Source organism: Empidonax traillii, unplaced genomic scaffold, assembly GCF_003031625.1.
Source record: "Empidonax traillii isolate 1590-97213 ecotype Southwest subspecies unplaced genomic scaffold, ASM303162v1 scaffold106:size2091409, whole genome shotgun sequence".
Classification (NCBI taxonomy): Eukaryota; Metazoa; Chordata; class Aves; order Passeriformes; family Tyrannidae; genus Empidonax; species Empidonax traillii.
This window is the reverse complement of record NW_020955299.1, coordinates 1,922,668-1,942,977: the sequence shown is the minus strand read 5'-3', so window position 1 is coordinate 1,942,977 and position 20,310 is coordinate 1,922,668. Positions and strand designations below refer to the sequence as shown.

The window sequence follows — 20,310 nt, the reverse complement described above, 5'->3', positions numbered from 1 at the left end:
AACTGTTTCTGGGGCAGTTCTGCCTTCACTTTCAGTGCACGCCCTGAGTATGGCCAAAGCTCCATGGAAGAGCAGAGAAAGCTTAAAATCCTGGAATTTACCACAATTAACCATCTTTTGGCTCAGAGCTGCAATGTCGAAGGAGTTGTGGTGGTCCTTTTCCAGTGCCTGTAGGGAAAGACAGGCCTACCTTTCCTGACCTAATGACTCTTAACAGCCTTAGGCCCCCCAGCATTGGAATAAGGGGTGGGGGGAGCTACTGAGGCTGGTTTGTGTACTTAATAATCCTGCCAAGCTACCCCAGGCTAGGAAAACAAGACCTCGGGGCAGTTCCCAGTGGGATTTTGAGATCCCCACCATGCTGTGAGCATCTCTTTCAAACAAGCAAGGAAGAAAAGCCTTTTCCAGATTCTTCAGACCCTCTTGTTACAGCTGTCTGAGGCCGGGCTCGTATATCCAGGGTAATTACAGGGCATCAATCACAGAGGCAAGTAATGGGAAGGTTGGGGATCAGACACGCCTGTCTCGCCTCAGCAAAGCTTTTGGTGCTCAGCTGTTCCCAGCAGGTTTCTCCATCCCCGGCCCATTCAGCACAGAAAGGAACCAGCAGGAAGCAGTCAGGAGGTTGGCCACCCACTGAAAGGCTTAATGAAGAGCTGATGGACCTAGACAGGGGGAGGAGGTGGGAGCCATGTGGGAATCTCCCACCGGGGGGAAGAGCCAAATCTAAAAATAAAGAGCGGTGTTTGTACCTCCCCGGGACAGTCCAGACTTTGGAATCAACAGGATCTAGCACAGGCAAACTCCTGCTCCATCCCTAAGACTGATGTGTTTGCTTGCTCCCCTGCTTGATGCCAAACTCCTGTCCATGACAGGAACACTGAGTAAAGGGAGAGCCTGTAAGGCGGTTTTGTGACCTTTAATCAGAACTCCAGTGAAAGCAGGGTCCAGAGGAGAAGGGAATGCGACCTCACAACAATGGGGGGGGTAACTTCTCCATTTGTGCTGCTAAGGAGGTAGGGTACAAGTCATTTAAAGAGGATCTTTGACTAGGTACCATGTGTTCCTGGTTGTCCTTTGGCTGCCACCCTTCTGGCCTGCAGCACTGCTTTTATCACAAGGGCAGTGTTCTCTTTCTCGACCCCACAGGACCAGCTCTTTGTTGTGACAGGAGCCACATCCTCCACGTGTCCTGAAATGAGCAGCAGCTGCAGGCAGTCCCCTTCTATTCAGCAGGGTCCTTTGTCCTTGAGCTGGAATGCTGTGAGCTGCTGCCACCTTTCAAAGGCCTGAGAGAGGGAAGTGGACAAATCAAATACTCAGGTGACCCTTGAGGGGTTGCAGCCACTCTCATACAACCCATAAACACAGCCTGCCCTCTAGCAATGGCTCTGCCAGCTGCCTCACCCTTCACTCAGAGCCCTTCCCTGCCTCTCCTAAGCCAATAAATGACATGCAAAGCACAAATCAATGCGAGAGAAAAAAGAACAGTGTCCCCTCTGCCCTCTAATTTCAGTACCTGCTCCCACCTCCTTAAAGCAGGACCTAATCCTGCATGGATCTTCAGGAGGCAGGCAGAGGAGTAAACTGGGTATGAGTTCTAAGGCTTTGCCTGCTCACTCAAATTCATCGTGATTTGCCTGCCCCTGGGTGTAAGTCAGCACGGCCCTCCTGCACCAATGTGGAGCCTGTTTCTTCCCTGAGTGGGCTCTCCAGAGGCAGGGGATTAGTGGATTAACATCACTAATAACAGCGGGGAAGGGGGCACACGTCAGGGAAATTGACTGCTGACACAAAGCTTTGAAAAACACCCAAAGATGACCCCATGTAAAGCTGGAAGCTATTTCCCTTTGTCACTGGCAAGTCCCATTCCTTGATGTATTCAACTTCTCCCCAAGCAAGTGCTTTGTGCAGGGGGAGAGATACAGGGAACACCAGTTGTCCCTTTGGGGTGCTTTCTGGTGCACTGAGGCCCACAGAATCGAAGCACTGGATTCGTAAATGCTTACCTGGGACAGGAGGCTCCTGGCTTCCTCCTCCAAAAAATTCTGCACCACACAGCTTTGCAAATATCTTCGCCTCCACACCCTCCAGGCCTTTTCTATCAGCCGCTGCCGGTCCTGCCAGAACAGACAGTGCACGGATTAATTGGGCTCTGGCAGGCAAATCAGCTCCCTTCCCCTGAGTCCCACCTTGCTTCCCAGTTGCCTTCCTGGGTCCCTCTTGAATGACTTTGCATTGGTAACAAACAGAGCTGACTAATAACAAAGCTCTCTCTGTCTCCTGCAAATCCTGTGGCTAATTAAGGCCCGAAACCCTGGGGAGCTCCAGCACAGCTCCTCAGTGAATATGGGCTTTATACAGGAGTCATCTTGTCCCCTGGGCAGGTCAGAGCCCCCCCTCTCACACAGCTAAAGCCCAGGAAGTCAGGCAGAGCATGGGCTGAGAGGAAGAGGAAACCAAATGACAGCCCTTGGTAGGTTGTGGTCACCAGTGGGATGTATCAGGAACACAGATGAGGACAAAGACTGTGATACTTGCTGTGAACTTTTTGCACAAGCTACAGACAATCTACACAAATCATCCTGTATCGGCTTCCCACTTTTAAGACGGGGCAAAGCACAACTAAATCTGTAGATCTGCCAGTGTGCCAGGCTGGCATTTCAAAAAGAATGATGGCAAAATGATCCACAGCAGCAGAGCAGGATTTCTGGCCCACACTGGTACTTGTTAAACCTCCCAAGTCTCATCTCCCAGACTGCGAGCAGAGCAGGCTTGCCCAGTAACACCCATCCCTGCCACCCTGGTGGCAGCAGACACTCACCAACACCTGAGCCAGTGTCACCACCTTGCTGGCTTCCTTCCACTGGTGCCACCCTCTTGCCAGACAGAGCAGTCTCCTTTCCCGCTGCTGCCGGCAAAGGACCACTGTGCGATGCCACCACCTCAGGTATTTCCTCCTGCAGGCAAGGGAGAAAAATCAGCTTTACCAGCCCAACAGCCTTACAAGGGAACCCTTCCCTCATGGCAGCAGCAAGAGGAAGCCCAGAGCCCTCCACTCCCCTTACCCGAGACGTTCCTCATCCCACTCCTCCAAGTCCACCTCTGCTTTGTTCTCCTCGATCCCTGCATGTGCAGGAGAGGATCCTACCACATCAGGTCTCTCCACCAGGTGAGGGAGCCGCAGCCTTTCGGCCCTGTTTTGGTTTCTGTAGATCACCAGCCAGCGCTGAATGGCACTGGGAAAAAGTCCAGCTGGTGCTGAACCCTCTTCTCTGCTTCTTCTGCTTTCTAAGAAAGGAAAGAGGAATCACACAGGAGCTCTGAGTCCTTAGCCCTTTGGCTCGACATGGAAGCAACCCACAGAGTTTGACTGCCATGAGGTTCTACCCCACAGAGAAATCCCAGTCAATTTAGCAAACACTACTCCCCTTGCCTCCTCACACACTCCCCACGTGGCCCCATGACAGGAAGAGAGGAGGGAGCATTTTCTTACTCAGGGACCAGGACAGAGCCATCTTCCTCCTCTTCCTAGCCCCTATGAGGGTACTGCGCTGTCGTAAGCACTGGGAAAAGGCAGCTGCTTTGGTCCAGTAGTTGCAGGCCTGCAAACAGAAATAACACAGCCAAGAGTAAACACAATGCACACAGACAGCACTCACACAAACCAACCTCGGAGACACATTTATGCCACAGCCCTGCAGGTAGTTTAATGTGCTAGACCCCAGGCTGGAAACTGCACAGATGAGCTCCCAGCAGGACTGACTCAGCCCTTCCAAATCAATCGGTCTCTTTGTGGTTGGTGAGCTGTGAGCCTTTTGAAAAAAGCTGCAACTCTGACAGCTCACTCTGCTCTGCAGGGACAGTGATTATCCCAGCTCATCTTTGAGCAGAGAGGAGGGAGTGCTCTCATCTCTCTGGTCAAAATGTCCCCTTTTCCTTATTGCAGTGCTCCAGATGGTTGCTGCAAGTGCCAGATTATGGTGATGAAGTTGTGTGCACGGTCTGTAAAGAATTTCAAAGCAGGGACTAAGCAGTCACCACAAATCAAATTTTTATACAAGCCTTGTCACTGAATTCTCAGCGCCTCGTGACTCACTGAGCCTTCAGGAGGGAACAGGCAGTGAAGGAGAACCGTCTGACAGGGATCTTCACCTTACCTGTTCGACAGTGGCTGCAGATCCCAGGCGCAGGGCTTGCTGTCCCCGTGCAGCCACTCGCCAGCGGTGACAGGCTTTACCTGGAGAGGGGGACTGCCACTCGTGGTTTCTCTCTCCTGGCATTCTCTGTTTGGCTTCCAAGAGTTTGTTCCTCCACTCAGAAAAGCTCACAAGTAAGAGACGGTGCTCTCTGACCCTTTTGAACTCAGAGAGGGCTTCCTGCTGCCTCAGACTGCACGCAGTGACCTGGGCCCAGGTGGTGAGGCACCTGAAAAAATACAAGCATAGAGAAGTGGCAGATACCTAAAGTCACATTTCCATGTTAGACCAAATCCCACCTTCTCACCCAGCCTGCAGTGTCCCACACAAACGGTCAAAGCAAGCCAAAGAGCATTCAACATGAATAAAGGCTGTTCCTATTATTCCTTCTGCAACCAACATTTATGGATCTTTCTCCATGCTACTTATTTCTCCAGTGCCTCGTCTTTGGGAGCTTCAAGTTCAGACTCAACTACAGTGTCTTTCTGCTGAAGACTTCCCTTATTTTACTTTGGTTTCCCAACACTGTTACCTCCCAGCTACTCAAAGCCCAGGAGGATGTCTGCTTCCCTCTGGCCATTTTAGCATTTCCTCCTCTTCAAAGGCCTCTGCAAAGAGAATCCAATATTACACTACACTCTTCCTTTGACTCCAAAACAAACACTTTTCCTAGGCTGCCCTGCCAGTAACACAGTGGATCCCTCAAAAAAAAAAAAAAAAAAGGAATTAGTCAGCCTTCAATCTTTTTCTGTTCCAGCAGCTGGCCTTAAGGGTGATGTTTGATGAAGGCTTTTTCTTTATGGGATGAAAACAAAACTGCTAAAATCTCCTTCAGCATGGAACCCAGCAGACTCCTGAGGTCTGTCTGCTGAATTTAAGACAGCAGCTTGTTGTCAAGACTCAGATTTTAGGTTTTTTTCTTGGCTGTCACAAACTCAGGGCCCGTGTACGTGGGATGTACAACTCAAATCTTTATGGAGACAATTTTATTCCAAAAAAATCAGTGTCTATGGGAGTTACTATAAACAGCACTGCAAATCTGCACCCACAATAATCTCCCTGTATCTTGCAGGCTGATGCACAGGAGGCCACCCTAGAATGCAATCTGCTTTTAACTCCCGGCTTATCCTTTCGGTTCCTCGTTCCACTCGGACTTTCATTATGCAAATCAGCCCACTGCACCATAGGGCAGAGGTGTAAATATCCTCTGCTTGGCAGGCTTCCTGGAAGATCAAGAGAATCTATTGCAGGTTATCCTAGCATGAAAAATGCCCCCCTCAGAAGAGACAGGGCTCAGCCTGTACCATGTCCAGGTGAGGAATTAGAAATGCTGCCTCATCAAAGGAGACTTGGAAGGAAGATTAATGGTGGAGACACACTCAACAGGAAGGAGAAACATTAAGGGCTTCTCCCCAACACAATTCCCACCAGGGAGCCACCACAGAGGTAGATTTGCAGAGGAAAATGCAGTTGGGTGGGGTGAGTGTAGCATCACAGCCAGCAAAGTTTCACTGGGTTTTTAGTTGCTCTTTCTGCTGCAGATTTTTGTCTCCTCAGCCTGACCCTGCAATTCAAAAGGAAACCTGCTAGGGCCAAACCTGCACTTCTCATGCCTTAAGTGAACCCTTGGTATAAATAATCTTATTGATTCTTATCCTCCTGAGTTATTTCAGAGAGAAACACCTGAACAATTCCTGGTTCACTGAAGCTGGACACTTCACTGCACTTCAGCCAGGCACCAGCCCCACACAACATAAACCACAAACAAAAGTGTTTTCAGTGAGAAAGCCACTGAACACAGCTAAGAGAGAAAAGAAATTAAATTCTTATGTTTTCAGGATTTGCAACATGGCATAAGATTGCAAACCATACTACAGCTTCACCTATATTGTAACTAACACCAAGATGAATTGAATATCATGGTTCTTCATAGGCTTTACTGGATATTGCTTTGCTGCAGGAATATATTGAACTCAATTTTTCACATTAAATTAAAATCAACACACTGTGTCCAGAATCCTAAAAGACTCAAGTCTGTAAACATCAGATCTCTGTAAACCTCTGCCCCCTATTCCTTTCAGCAAATACTGAATAATTCCTGTGAAAACAAGGCTTTCAATTTTTAAACTATACAAATTTGTTTGCATCTCCCTTGATTAGAGTACAAATACAACACTGCATAACTATGACTGAACACAAGTTCTGGAAAGAAGAGAAGCTTTGAATGAGAAGAATGAGATGTGGAGTGTGAGGCTATGGATAAGAGACTCTTCAATATAGAAGCATCCCCAGGGAAGTGCTCCTACAGGAGCTCCATTTACACACAAGTTAGCTGTACTTTCAAACCCAAGCTCTGCTCTGAACACAACGGATTCTCTGCTACATAAATTGCTCTTCACTCAAAGCTTCCCTCAGAAACAAACCTGTGCTGGAGAAGACGTTGCCAGAAGGAAGCAGCGTGTTTCTGCTTCATTGTTTGGTAATACCATGTCTGCAGGACCAGCCTCTTCTTCTCCTGGCAGTTGTGCTGAGCCCACTGCTGCTGCAGCTCCCTCAGAGCACGATTCCCTGGGAGAGAACACACCACCTTGCTGAGCTCAATCCAAGGATTTTTCCATCACAGAGTCCAGACAAAAGCAAAGAACACATCTGCTGCAAACACCAAATGGGACCAGACCTGCTAAGATTTCCTGTCCTCTCTTTAGCAGCTAAAGAGACTTTTCAATTCAGCTTGTAGTTTTCTGTCTGCGTGGCAGTCAGACCTTCTTTTTAATTTTCCCTGCAAGGGACCACAGATCACTTCCATTCTTATCTGCAAGGCAGTTTTCCATCAACATTTGGGAGTGTTCCTTCGCCACCACAGTAGCACATGGAATCCCCTGAGGGAGGGACAGGACCAGGACTGTCAAGCCACCCCAAAAGACACATCCTGACCCTGCCTGACTGTTGGGTCTGAGGAGACACGTTCACACTTGGAGTGCTGCACTGAACTCCATTTATCTCCCCAGCTGCTGAAATGCACTGCTTGAGGACTCTTTCGGTAGTGGAGGTAGAGGTGCTAAAGGAGCACCTTCCCTACCAAAGCACTACAAAAGAGCAGGGCCCTGGTCCTGCTGATAGCCAGAATAATGCAGTGACACAGGCACTTACTGACCCCTGGACTGGCAGGCGCCTTTCCAGACGAGCAGTGCACAAAATTACAGCCAAGAGTGGGGCTTTCCCCATCCCAGCCATTCCCACAGCATCCCTCTCCTACAGGCACAAGTGCTGCTGTGGGGTGGGGTCACTCACTTTGCCAGCAGGAATGCCAGTGCTTCAGAGCATCAGCAGTGATCTGGTGCATGTGACACGTGAATCTCCGGTCAACTTCCACTTTCTGGGCCAGTCTCTTTTTCCACAGGCTGAAAGCCATCTGGCAGCAATGATCTCCATATTTTAGGGCTGCTGCTGCTTTTCTGTTCTTATTTTCCACGACCCAGTGGTGCCAGCTGAGAAAGGCTCTGAGAAAGACAAAGGTCACTGCACTGACTGTAGGAACAACCCACACAGATTCCCACCCTTGTAACTGAAACTTTAACAGCAAACATACACCAGGGAGTTTTAGAAACACATCTCATCTGTTAACATCCTTTTCCCATGAAATATCAGGGGAAATAATGGACAGGGCAAGTTGCTGGGAATAAGGTGTTCTGTTCTAGTGGTGCCAAGTAAGCCTGTTGTGCCCTTCAGCTTTGGAATCAGTAGAGAGCAAGGCCAGTTTAGTGGATTAGGAAGTTACCAGGACTTGTTATCAGCAGTGCTGGGCTTCCTCTAATTTGAAGGACATCCAATCCAACCAGAAATTACTGTGTTCAGATATGATAATTTTGAAGTGAGCAAACCCACAAAATAATGGGCTGAAAAACTCCCACCAAAGACAGAAAAACACAGCCGGATAAAGAATTTTTTTTTTCTTATTTTTAAAGTAAGGGTAAAGCTTTCAAAACAGAGAGCTTTGGGAAACTTCTGGAAAGCACAATCCCTACCGAGACAGCTGAATGTTCCTGAAGTACTGCTGGACCTTTACAAGTTGTTGAGTCCGAGCTGACCAAATAATGAAGTACCTCTGCAGGCAGCATTTCTCTGCCTGCTGCCAGCAGCTCTTCACCTCCTTGTCAGAATTGTAGTCCTGGAAAGCAGAAAGGCAAAAGAGACCTTGAACTGCTGTTATACCACAGTTACTCCGTGCAGCTCAGCCCTTTCTCTTGCTGCTGTGACTTCTGTGATGGCCCAGCTCTCTGTTGCTCTCTCACACACCCCCCATGAACATCCAGACATGAGGTGTCTAACACATCCCTTTCAAACCCTAGACACCTGGCCCATTTCCACTCAGCTGGCAAATGGTAGGCAAGAGTCACCCTGAGGAAAGCTTCAATCTCCCAAACCTTCTGTCGGAGAGAAAAGGACAAAGACGAAACAGCAGTGAGACCTTCCATATGCTGATATTGAAACCCAAAGGCTTTTTGCTAAATTGGGCTATGCAGAAAACTCTTGTACATTTATATTTTATGCACCACTTCCTAGCCTCACCTCTTCCCATGCAGAGTAACTGGTGATAAGCTGGTTATTATCATCTGGACTCTGTAGCACCAAAGTCTGGAACTGATCTCCCATAAACCAATTTCTTCTGCAAGACAAAAGTGTCGGGGAAAGAGGGAAAGAAACAACAGGATAAACTATCTGGAAAAATGGTGTGAGGTGATGTGAGGGGATATCCAGAAGGGAGGAATTCAGCCAGACCAAACAAGGGGCCAGTGTTACCAGCATCCCAAAGAACCAGTCTCCAACTCACCCAGCTGCAGTGCTCTGTGGAGGAAAGGAGGTCTGCAAGCACAGCTCCCTGCCCAGCTCTGTGCACTGGTGGAGTTGCAGGAAAGAACTGTGACATGGCAGGTGTGTGACATCCTCAGAGATGAGAAGGGAGAAGCCGTGCTGGCTGCTGTCACTCAGACTGCACTCCTGTGGGTGAGAAGGGAAGCACTCAGGGAACAGTTCTGACCAGGCCATTTACTCTTCTTTCTAACAAGGAATCAGGGAAATCCAGAATGCATCCAAAGGAACTGCAGGCTAGCAAGTACAGCTCTGGAGTGCTGTAATGATGGGAAAGTTATTTCTGTACTGAATGCAGAAATACAGGTATTTCTGTACTGAGGAAAGAGCACATACACTGTCACAGTGAGGAGGCTCTTTACACCTCATCCCTTCCACCTTGCAGCCACAAACAGAAGCGAGTGTGCAAAGGAACCTCACCAGCTCAGCACCTTCCAGCATCACTAGATGATGAGCCAGAAGGGCCACAGAGAGCATTGACTTTACACTTTCTGATTCCATTTCAACTCCAGGAACCTGCAGATTCAGTGCTCCTCAGCATTAAATTTTAAGCACAGTCTGCTGATGGCAACATCATGTTGAAGCAGAAATTTTCACCTGAAAAATCCCAGCAATTTAACACCTCAGAGCAGCCTGGATGTCTCAAGGCCTCCTCACCTTTTCCAATGAGCTTTGAGAGTTCAGAGTAGCTGCAGCACTGCTGTCAAAGCCAGACGATGTTGAGAGGTCCTCAGAAAACAGCGTGGCATGAGGTTCCTCATTAACAGCTCTGGGTGAGTTCTTAGAACTTTGTTCAATTGTCTTCAGCGTGAGGTACTTTTGGTGCCACAGTTTCAGAGCTTTTCTGAGTTTACACTGCTCCAAAGTCTGAGAGAAATAACTGAGACAGAAGATATTGAGACAGCAAAGTGTCAGAAAAGGAATATCACAGGGGGACAGTAGTACAGACAAAAAGGGGTTCTTCTAAAAGGATCAGAAAGTCAAGGGGACACTACTAATAAGGGCAGGGCTCAAGGAACTGGCTCTTCTGCACTCACTCAGCTTTGTGATGCTCGCACAGCCTTGCTTTCCACAGCAGATATGCCCTCTGCAGCTTCAGCTTTTGGCAGACGTCATCAAAAGAGCAGTCTGTTCTCTCCAGAAACTGTCTCTCCACAGTCCACAATGGCTGAACTTCAGGCCTCTTTGTCCCTCTCTTGTCAGCTTCAGAGCTTATAACTGCTCCTTAACCAGACACATAAAGGAACAAGAATCATTTGTCAGATGACATTCCCAACTCAGCCCAGCCCAGCCCCCAAACTGCTTCTTTTCAGTAAGGTTTAAGATTTCTTCCAGGTTCATGAAGCAGATCAACAAATCTCCCTGTAGCTTCACTGACACATCCAGAACTAGTGTTCTGCCCACTCTGGTTTGTTCCTACCCTGGACCATCTGAACCCCTCTGTTACCAGGCTGTTTTCAGCTGGTTTTCACTGTACAAGAAGAGGAAGAAGGTACCTAAGCACCTCCAAGTCTTATATTCTGCACAGACCCCAAGCTGCTCACCATGATGCTGCCTCCATTGTAGGAGGAAGAGGTTCACCACTGCCTGCTTATCACCTTCTTTGACCTGCAGCATCTCAACCCACAGCTGGAAGTGCTTCCTCAGTGATACTGCTCTGAAATGGGCCAGGTTGCACCTCTCAAGTGCCTTCTGCTCAGCAGCCTCCTTCCATGTACTGAAGCACCTGAGAATACCAAAGGCAAATAAAAACACATTAAAAACCCCATGTACAAGCTCACGTCTCTTTCTGAGAGTGGGTTTAGTTCAGGAAAGACAGACAGAAGCTGTCATCCCCTGAGCTTCTATTTGTTTATTTCAGCAAAAAGCCACTATCATGCTCAAGGCACAGCAGCACAGTGACTGCTCTTGGGTTTGGTCTTTTAGCACATCAAAGTTCAGGATCAAAAAGCTTTGGCAGTGCACAGGAGGCAAGTTGTAACATCTCTGGCCACAGTAGTTCCTCTTCATGTTTCTATCCCTACTTTCATCCTTATTAACTCCTAAAACAAAAGGATACGTGGCTTTAAGACGGAACAGCACATCTGGGTTGGCTCTGTTATTCCTTGGACCTTCACAGTGAGCAGGCTTTTCACATGAAAAATAGACCCCTCCCTCCAACTCACCGGGAGACTGAACTTCTTTGGATTTGAGCTGTCAGTGCTAAAAGCTGCCGCATTTCCAAGTATCGGGAATGCCACACCCAGAGAAGGTTTCGTAGCTTCTTCTTTTCCAGCAGGGCACGGGCTTCTGAGAGCCTGATCTCCTCTTTGCTCAGCACCTCCTTCTGCAGGCGCCACAGTCTGAAAGCTGCTGCGTCGCAGGGCAGGGAGAGACCACAGGGAGGAAAACAACTTAGAAGAATTTCTAATGATTCAGTGTCACACAGGAAACGTTCCCTGGCTGAACTCCAGCTGCCTGGGAAAATGAACTTTAGGGAGGCAGCTCACACTGCTGGAGCAAGAGCACCTGCTGCAGCTAAATTCACACGAGGGATGAGGCAAAAGGTGCATGACGTGGTGAGAGGCCACGCTCCACCACCACAGACACTGGCCCAGCTGTTGGTAGAATTAGGGTCTGAAAGAATCAGGGCAAAGCAACAGCTACACACAAACCAAAAAACACGGTGAAACAGTGATTACCTCCGAGCTGTTCCAAGGCCATGGAATGTGTACTTACCAGCCAGGCGCCTCATGTCTCTGATGGCTTCAGCTCTCCAGCAGAACTCATTTCTCTTGCTATGACGAAGCTGTGTCCACAGCTCTCCCTCCACCCTGAAAGAGGCACAAAAAGGCTTTAACATCCAGCTGAACAAAAAGGCACTCACAGAACAGAATCCAGAGCTTTCTTGTCTGGACTTCTCTTTTTGGACTTCTCTTTCTGTCTGGACTTGTTTTTCTGCATTCAGAATCTGAAGGCTCAACAAAATGTTTTTCTTTTGACCCTTCTACTGTCAAACCACTGCAAGAGACTTCAGTATTGCCTCACTCCACACACAGCAGAGACACTACTACTGCTAGAGTACTGTAGTATTGCCTCATTCCAATCTTGTTTACACCTGGATCACATAAGCATGTGATAGCTGAAGCCAAAAATTAGTACAGGAGTATTTCTGTCAGACACTCAAACACAAGTGCACAGAAGCTCTGAAATAAGATTGTTTAATTCTTGAAACTAAGTTATGAATTCTTGCAGTGTTTACCTACAGCAGTACATCCCAGGACATGGAAACTAGTTTGCCATCATCTGAGAAAAAAATTTCCCAGTGTTTGTAAAGCTTGCCTTGTCCAAGGTAACAGAAAGAGAATGCTCTTGGCTTACCTACGAGCCTGCTCTGCTTCCTTTGGGTATCCTGTTGTAAGCTGATGCTGAGCTGAGGTTGTCATAGTTGCTAATCTTCCTACTCCAAACCCCCCTGCTGATGAACTTTGGGTGTAAGAATACGGCTCAGGCTGCAGAGAGTCCTTCTTGCTCCATTTAGCCACAGCTCCCTTCCACTGCAGAAGAAACAGTGCGATCAGAACAAACTGCAGAGCACCGGGATCAGCGGCCCCATCGCTGAGTTTCACACGGGGTCCCCCTTCCTCCTCCCTATCCCAAGAAGATTTCTGCCCTCTCTGGCTGCACAACAGAAAGCTCCTGGCACCATCCCACTGCCTCTAGCCCATCCTCACCCTGTGGAAGCTGGCAGCCAGCAGAGTGTTAGCATGTCTCCGCCGGGCCACCTCCAGCTGTGTCCTCCTCCAGTGCGCAGCCCACTGCAGAGCACCGAGCCCCTTCCGCAGCAGCTGCTCACTGTAGAGCTGCCAGGCTGCAGCCCTTTTCCAAAGGACGTGCCTCCTCCAGGCTTGGAAACACCTTCTTAGGATTTCTCTGTCACACAAGTGCTGGAAACTTAAAAAGAAAAAAAAAAAACAAAAACAAAAGTGAGCTCCAGTTAACAGAAAGGAAAGTTAAACCAGCCAGGAGGTGGCAATCAGAGTTCAGCCATCAAGCTGTAAAGGAATTGTTTCAAATCGTTCTCTCTAAAGAGTGAAAAAGCTGCAGTCTCTCTTCAAGTTAAGGAACCATTAAACTGGTGGCAACCTCACACACAGGTCACAAATTTGAATCTGATCTCATGGATAAGCCCAGCACTTGACCTTCTTTAACTATGCAGTGAGCACGCTGGAATTTGCTGCACCGAAGAACAGCACTGATGGTACCAATGCTTTTTGTTGCTAGCAACAACCAAGGCTGAATTTAGAAGACAGAGCTTAAAAGACACATAAATTATTTTTTTAGATCAGACTCAATTCTGGAGACAAATCTCTGAAAAGAAAGGGATGCAGGCCCTCAGCCAACCACAGCAGAATAATGTAGGTTAAGTCCTAAAACCAAATGCTCCTTAGCCCCTTGCAGCAGTTCTCCTCCTCTGTTAACTACCAGCACATTCACACATAACCACAGGGGTTTTTACCTTTGTTCATTCACCTTCAATGACCAGACGCTGTTCTCAGAGACCTGCAAACAGACAAAAGACAGTAACACACAATTGTTCCCACTACTCCGCTCTGCTGAAGGGTTTGTCTTTGTGGCACAAGTCATTTTGGCTGGAGACCAGAGCAGTGCTGCCTCAGGGTCAGGTATTACGTCAGATGCCTTGGACACTGCCCCCACTGCTGCTCTGGGAATACTCTCACACACTTCAGACATGGAAGAGCGCAGCAAAACTGAAATCTTAGGGCCCTGCAACCACACAGAGTAAAAACCAGTTTAATGCTTTCCCTCAGCATGCAGATCCAGAGAACATAAACAGCTGTTTACATTCCTAAGAAAAACCAAGTCAAAAAGCTGGTCTTTAGGAAGAAGGAGATAAGATGGAAAGATGCATCTGTTGGGATGGAGCAGGACCACAGGAGAAGATTCTGGCCATTCAGTACCAGGTGAAAACTACAGGACAAGCATCCCCATCACTTGTACCTCAGCTCTGCACCTCTAGCAAGTGGCAGAAACAAGCACAAGCAGTACCTGTGACCAGGGATGCTTCACAGTGAGCACACCCTCACCTCTCTGGACACAGTTCCCTGTGTCTGGCTCCCTTCTTCACAGCACCGTAGCTCTTTGGCACTCCTCTCCACAGAGTGTTCTTCAGACTGGTTGAGACTGGCATCATCTTCCAAATTCTTCCAGCTGCTTTGGTAGGAGTATTTGTTCGTTTCTTCTCTGCTCACATTCATAAAATCTACATGAGAACATTCACCAAAGCCTTCTTCACCCTGAATCCCCAAAGGGCTGGACTGGCTGCTGCCCACCACAGCCGAGCTTCCGGCTGCTCCTGATCTGGGGTCACACACATCTTCTGACTCTTTGATGCACTTAACACCAGGTTCAGAGTTGTTGACTTCTACAGACTTAACACTAAGCTGCTGGCCTGGGCTAAACTCTTTATCTCCAGGAGGAGAATCGACCCTCACACACACTTCCTGTGGAGTTCCATACATGGCTACACCAACATTCATCTGAGCCCCCCTGAAATCTGTCTCCAGTGACACCCGCAGACCCTCCGGATACAGACTGCCTGGAAGGTCTTTCTTCCAAGGTTCATCACACAGAGATGCCCCGTTAGATGTCTCTTCTCCTTTAAGAACCTCTTTTGGGGAATGGCTTTCTGTGTGAACATAAACACTAGCAGTTTCCAGAGCTGGCTTTGCTGGGGAATGCAATCTGTAATAAGGGGACCAATTGTAGGAGGATTCTGCTTCTGTGTCCGCTAGGCTGCCAGAGCCCACTCTAAAAGCAAGGGTTTGTGGTTGGATGACACCTGAAATTTTTATTCTCCACGTGTTTGAGTCCACGTGTCCATATCTGTGAGAGACAGAGGGAGGTTCTGCATGACTGAATTCCCTTGCCACTGCAGTAAGGCTCCAGTCTTTAGCAAAGGGGACACCCCATTTCAATCTTGCCTGGGCAGCACTGGTTCTGGCTGCAGCTAGATGTTCTCCCAAGGCCAGGATACCGGGAGCTGCATCATCAGGAGCCAAGTACAAACGGCCACCGACTGGAGAAGACCTGGACTCCAGAGGGAGGGAGCCCCGTATCCCCATCCAAGCACTTTCCTGCTTAAGCCTCTGGATTGAACAGTACAAGCTAGCAGAAACCTGGGAGGATTGCAAAAGAGACTGAAAGGAGTCCAAACCAGATGGATTGAGATCCCCCGAGGTCCGGGTTGAACTACCACAAGCATTCACACTTTCACTAGAGCTCCTTGAAGAGGGACACACCCCTACCTCACGCCTAAGAGAGAAATCTGCAGTGTGAGATGACAAATGTGCATTGACCAGGGAAGGGTTCACAGGATCCATACAAGAAGCAGCCAGGAGGCTGATGCTCTTGGTTTTTCCACTGGATAGCCACTATTCTTGTTCCTACTTCGTAAATAGTGATGACTAGGATGTGTATGTGGAGCAGGGACGAGCTGCCTTTGCTTCCTGATGGTGTTGTTGAGGAAAGTCAATACTCTCACTCCTTCTCCCTTCTAAACCACAAGCCTCAAGGTGCGAGGGACATTCTCAGCAGGGAGCACTGACAAATCAAGATGGGGACTCTGTAAGCCACACACTTGTTGTGCTGCAGCCCAGAGCAGAGACTGTTCTGCTGCAGGAAGCAGAAACTGGAGAACTGAGTGGCAGTGTCCTGGAACGGCTGAGAAGGGCAGGAGAGATTAGTCTGTCTCAGACTGGGATCTTTCTTCCCAGGTGAGAGGTGTGGAACACAACCAGCCTTGTGCTGCTGTCTGCCTGGGCTTACGCTGAATGCTGCAGCCTCAAGCCAGGGATGAGAAATGTCTACTCGACTTCTAGTGCCCAAATACAGACCAAAATTCAGGTTCTTCTGAATGTTTCTTTGCTCTGAAGAAAAAGAAGAAGAAATATAAACAAAGGAGCACGTGTATTTCCCGTCACATCTTGCCTAGTTTGCCAAAGGCTTTCGGTACTTTCCTTATGAATTCCTCATCTCAAATCCACCAGCCTCACTCCTCAAAGTGTTACAGGCACTACTCTCTTCCTGTTTCTCAGCAGACAATCATGTCTGGCAGAGCAGCAATGACTGAAAGGGACAGATTCAGCTCTCAACAAAAAAACCTGGGAAACAAAAGACTTCCAGCATTATGCACCTGCAGCCTCAAAAAGAACTTGTTGCTAGCAAGGCGGAATTATCCTGCTGACAAAAAGCAGCTTGTCCTGAATGCTTTACATCTCACCAGATCTACACGACACCAGTCAAGAATAGGTCTGAAAGAATATGTTTTCACAGAAGTCAGAGCACCGTGGTTCCAGCTGGAGTACAATGCTTACCCCTCTTCATTGACTGGAAATTCAGCTCCCATCTCCTCCACACTCGTCATTTCCTCCAGGGCTGATAGGAGAGGGAGGGCCTCAACTTAAAGTTCTGTTTCACTGCTTAGCCAGTGAACATTTGTCCAAGCATCATGCTTTAGCCCTGTAAAGGTTCAAGGCTCTACAGACTAATTTCTTCTTGTCCACACTAAAGGATGAAACCATGTTTACTCATCCAGAGAACCAACACTGTCCCCCTAACCTGGAAGAGTTACAGCACAGCTGGGAGACCTAATTTGCAGTCTAGCCACTAAGTCTAATGGTTCTACATGAAACAGTCATGCTGACAACAGATTCCCAAGTTGCTGCTAACAGGTAAGTGCAATTTGAGGGGACTGTGCTTTCATTCCCTCAAATTTTAAAAGCAAGTTGTCAATCACTGTCATTCTAACTACCATTCTTTTCCTCCTCTCTTTTGAAAAGTGAAAATGGTATTGTATAAAGACACACACACCTCTATCATGTTAAAACCCCTAGTCAATCCGAAAAGAGACAGCACAGCCTATGAAATCAATGCCCATTGTCTTTTTCAAGCACACTCTAATCCCAGAAAGCCTCCTGTCAAACTGCACTCTGTTTCCAAACTGTGTTTATCTCATTCTCTTCTAAGGAAGCGTTTGAGCCTTGGTTATCCCTGTTTGTAACAGCCCACTCGTCCCTCTCACGTGTGAACTCCTTCAGTAATCACCACAAACTGGGGAACAAACTCGGCTCCTAAAGCAGCAGGGGACAATCAGACAGTGTTGCAATTATCCCTGGGAACTGCTGTTACTGCCTTTCATACATCACCGAGGGTGCCATGAACGGAAAGATCTCATTATTTTTTCCAGCTAAGTTGAAGTTGGCAACTAGAGAGTGAACAGACAAAGCACAGCTGCCTTCCTTAGGGTGCCCATCACTGCATGAAGTATAACCACAAAATGCAGTGGACTGGTGTTCCATGGAAGCACTCCTTGCATCCCAGGAATATTCAGCCAACAAGCAGCGTATCACAAAAGGGTGTTACAAAGGATTTAAATTGTGAAAGGATGTGAAACCACCATGTTTATCGGTGCTGTTTTGCTCTGCGAACACCCAGCCCTGGACTACTTTATGCTCAAGAACCTGGACATAATCTGTTTTCTTGACAAGTCATTTGATTTTCTTAGCTCTCCATTTCAGTTCTTTCTGCCAGGTACCAGGTTCTCAGCACATCGCTATGGTTATTTTAGGGTGTGCCCTTTATCTCACTCATTCCTAACTTCAGTCTCATCAAGATTTGGAAGAAATAGCATCCTTTCAAAATCACGTTTGTCTGCCTTCCCAGAATTGCCACTCAGGGCTTTAACATAACCACTTTTAAGCAGTACTTAATCTTACTCAAAAGACAACAAGATGTTATGAAGTGCTTTTTTAAAACTTCTCCAATGGCCAAAAGAGATACTCAAGGCAAATTACACATTTTGTGAAGTGCAAAATCCATGACCAATGGATTTCATATTAGTTTTTATGTTTCCAATGCAAACATTTAACGCAAGCTTACTGTATAAACACGTCGCAGAAACACACTAATGCTTTAAAACCTGAAACAAATCCAATTAAGCAAATAAAAGATGATCAAATTCTTTCTGTTATTATAAGCAAAAGGAAGTAAATAGCACAGTTCATGAGAAGTAAATCAAGCTCTTTCAAGTGAATGCCATTTCAGCAGTATGATCACAACGCCAGACCCATAATAAACACATAAGCGCTGCCGTAACGCTCGTTTTCCCATCCCTGCAGACCAAGGCTGATCCATCCCACATTCCAAGTTGGGACAGGTGTTTAGAACGACACCACACTTCACGTGCCTTGGAAACGAGGCTTTTCCCCGCTGCAAACCAAACCCTTGCGAGATTTCTCCCAATGGGCACAAACACAAGCGGTGCCCCCTCACGAGCCGCCTCCACCCGAGCACCAGCGCTGTCCCGGGGTGCGGTGGCGGCAGCGGGAATCCCATCCCCAAATCCCCCTCAGCACCCCCGATGTCTCCACGCTCCTCGTGGGCATTTACTCACTCTGAGAGTCGCCAACTGCGGGGCCCTGCCAGGACCTGGGGGGGGCCGGCCGGGCACCTCCGTGTCAGCACATCCTTCGCAGGGACGAACCCGCCTCGTCCCCCTCAGCGCCCGGACCCCGCGCCCGCTCCAGCTGGGGCTCGGTTAAGAAGCTTATCCCGGCGATTAGCAACGCTGCTGCCGGTCACCGGGGCTGCAGATGGTCGCGGGAAAGCCGCTCTATCCCACGGCTAATTAAAGCCGGGACCCGGCCGGGGTGAGGGCGGCTCAGCCCGGGGTGAGGCCGTACCTGTCCCGGGCAGCGCCTCAGGGCACGCGCCATCTTCTCCTCCTCCTCACCCCGACCCTGCCACTGCTGCTGAAGGAGTGGGGGAAGAACTCGACCCGGTGATCCCTGGGGAGCTGCCTCAGGGCAAAGCAGGACCTGAAGAGTTTAAGAAACAAAGCAAAACCACCCGAATGGAGCGCGTTGCACCTGTCTGGGTGAGGAGACTCCGCTGAGGAACTCTTGAGAGCCCCGGGATCAGCCAGGCCATGCTCTGGCACAGCAGCTCCATGAAGCCCCTCACACCCTGTACAAACTCTCTCCTCCTCCTCCAAAGACAGGAGAAGTGCCTGTTTTATCGCCACCTCTCCAATTTACTGCCCAAAACTGCAAGTCCTGCCTTGCTCTGCTCCCCTGAGCTCCCAGATGTGCCAAATTCTCCACAGAAGAGCACACAGCGGGTCATGTAGATGGACATTTCCAGCAGAGAATGGCTGGGAAGGCCTAACTAAATATAACTGATTGTGCAAATACCCAAAAAACACTGCGTTTAAAGTAGTGATTTTCTGTTTGTGGTTCACTGGTCTAGGGAAGAAAAAGGTTGAGCATTTAAAAGTGTTATTCAGGGATCTGTGCTGCTCTCTATATAGTTCTAAAGAGCTGAAAAAAAAACACATAAAGGCTGTGCAACTCCACAAGCCCCAGAAATTTCTGCCTACCTATTCTTTCTTCCCCATCTGATCACAAGAACAGACACATTCCTATTCCTCTGCCCTATGGCACGGCAGCTTGAAAAAAATGAATGCACAACACTCACCCCGGGAGGCTAAACTCAAAATATCACACTTTTATGGCATTTACCATGTGCTTGGTCCAAGTATCAATAACGAAGGTCCAGATACACTGCAGTGCTCGTGCAGCAGAGTAGAGGAAGCACCTGCTTATGTTTAAAGTGATCAAAGTTGGGAGAAAACTGCTTGGTTTTAAAAATACAAATGGCATAGTTCTACAGGTTAGAGCAAAGTTAACAGGGCTCTTGGTCACTGAAGAATCAACACAGCAGCAGGTCTTGTCACGAGAAATGCAATTACAGAATAACAGATGTAAACTTTGAAAATGAACCTGCTTCAGAAAAACACAGATCTTCCTAAAACTAGAATTCTGCCAAAGCTGATATACTCTTTTTCTTCTGTAAAAGAATCCTGTTGAAACTGGTTTATTTGTTTCTGGGGCTTTGTTTGTTTTAGAATTTTACCTGAAAGCTACAGCAGGGCAGATTTACTGTGCATAACATTAGAGTTTATGGTTCATTGCACTCCACAGAGCTCACCTCTTCAGTGTAAATAAATCCATTTTGTTCCTTCTCCAATCCCCACTTTACTAGCCCACCTTCCCACCCACGTATTTACAAGCAGTACCTTCTACTTGCTGTAGTAAAGCTTAGACTAAAAGCTACCAGAGCCCTGTAGACCTTTCCCCATAATGATTCTCCCAAACTGCCTGGCTACAGTCCCAAACCCTCA

General features: G+C 48.1%; 1 protein-coding gene across 3 annotated transcripts; it reads right to left on the bottom strand.

Annotated features, from left to right (window-relative positions):
- Positions 1-905: 905 nt before the first annotated feature.
- On the bottom strand, positions 906-18,859 carry CUNH1orf167 (chromosome unknown C1orf167 homolog). Of its 3 annotated transcripts, none has more exons than XM_027882546.1 (20): positions 18,812-18,859; positions 13,567-13,610; positions 12,782-13,001; positions 12,429-12,604; positions 11,787-11,881; positions 11,234-11,420; positions 10,613-10,794; positions 10,106-10,292; positions 9,726-9,948; positions 9,031-9,197; positions 8,769-8,865; positions 8,225-8,367; positions 7,491-7,699; positions 6,623-6,767; positions 4,161-4,428; positions 3,497-3,605; positions 3,069-3,291; positions 2,825-2,960; positions 2,010-2,120; positions 906-1,289 (listed from the first exon to the last, which is right to left on the bottom strand). In XM_027882546.1, exons 1-20 carry the CDS (start codon positions 18,842-18,844, stop codon positions 1,230-1,232), a joined length of 3,015 nt encoding a protein of 1,004 aa, XP_027738347.1. In that variant the 5' UTR covers positions 18,845-18,859; the 3' UTR covers positions 906-1,229. The 3 variants fall into 3 exon arrangements, with proteins under 3 accessions (XP_027738347.1, XP_027738345.1, XP_027738346.1); XM_027882544.1 differs by lacking the exon at positions 18,812-18,859 and adding an exon at positions 14,156-16,417; XM_027882545.1 differs by lacking the exon at positions 18,812-18,859 and adding an exon at positions 14,156-16,417 and having other exon boundaries at positions 11,234-11,417.
- Positions 18,860-20,310: the final 1,451 nt, after the last annotated feature.

Excerpts from the sequence above, each read along its gene's own strand:
- CUNH1orf167 (XM_027882544.1), bottom strand. The coding sequence starts at position 15,451 with ATGGATCCTGTGAACCCTTCCCTGGTCAATGCACATTTGTCATCTCAC. Across the intron at positions 13,002-13,566 it reads TTGAAGGTGAATGAACAAAG|TTTCCAGCACTTGTGTGACA; the intron begins GTAAAAACCCCT and ends TTTCTTTTTAAG. Across the intron at positions 11,882-12,428 it reads GAAGCAGAGCAGGCTCGTAG|GGTGGAGGGAGAGCTGTGGA; the intron begins GTAAGCCAAGAG and ends TGCCTCTTTCAG.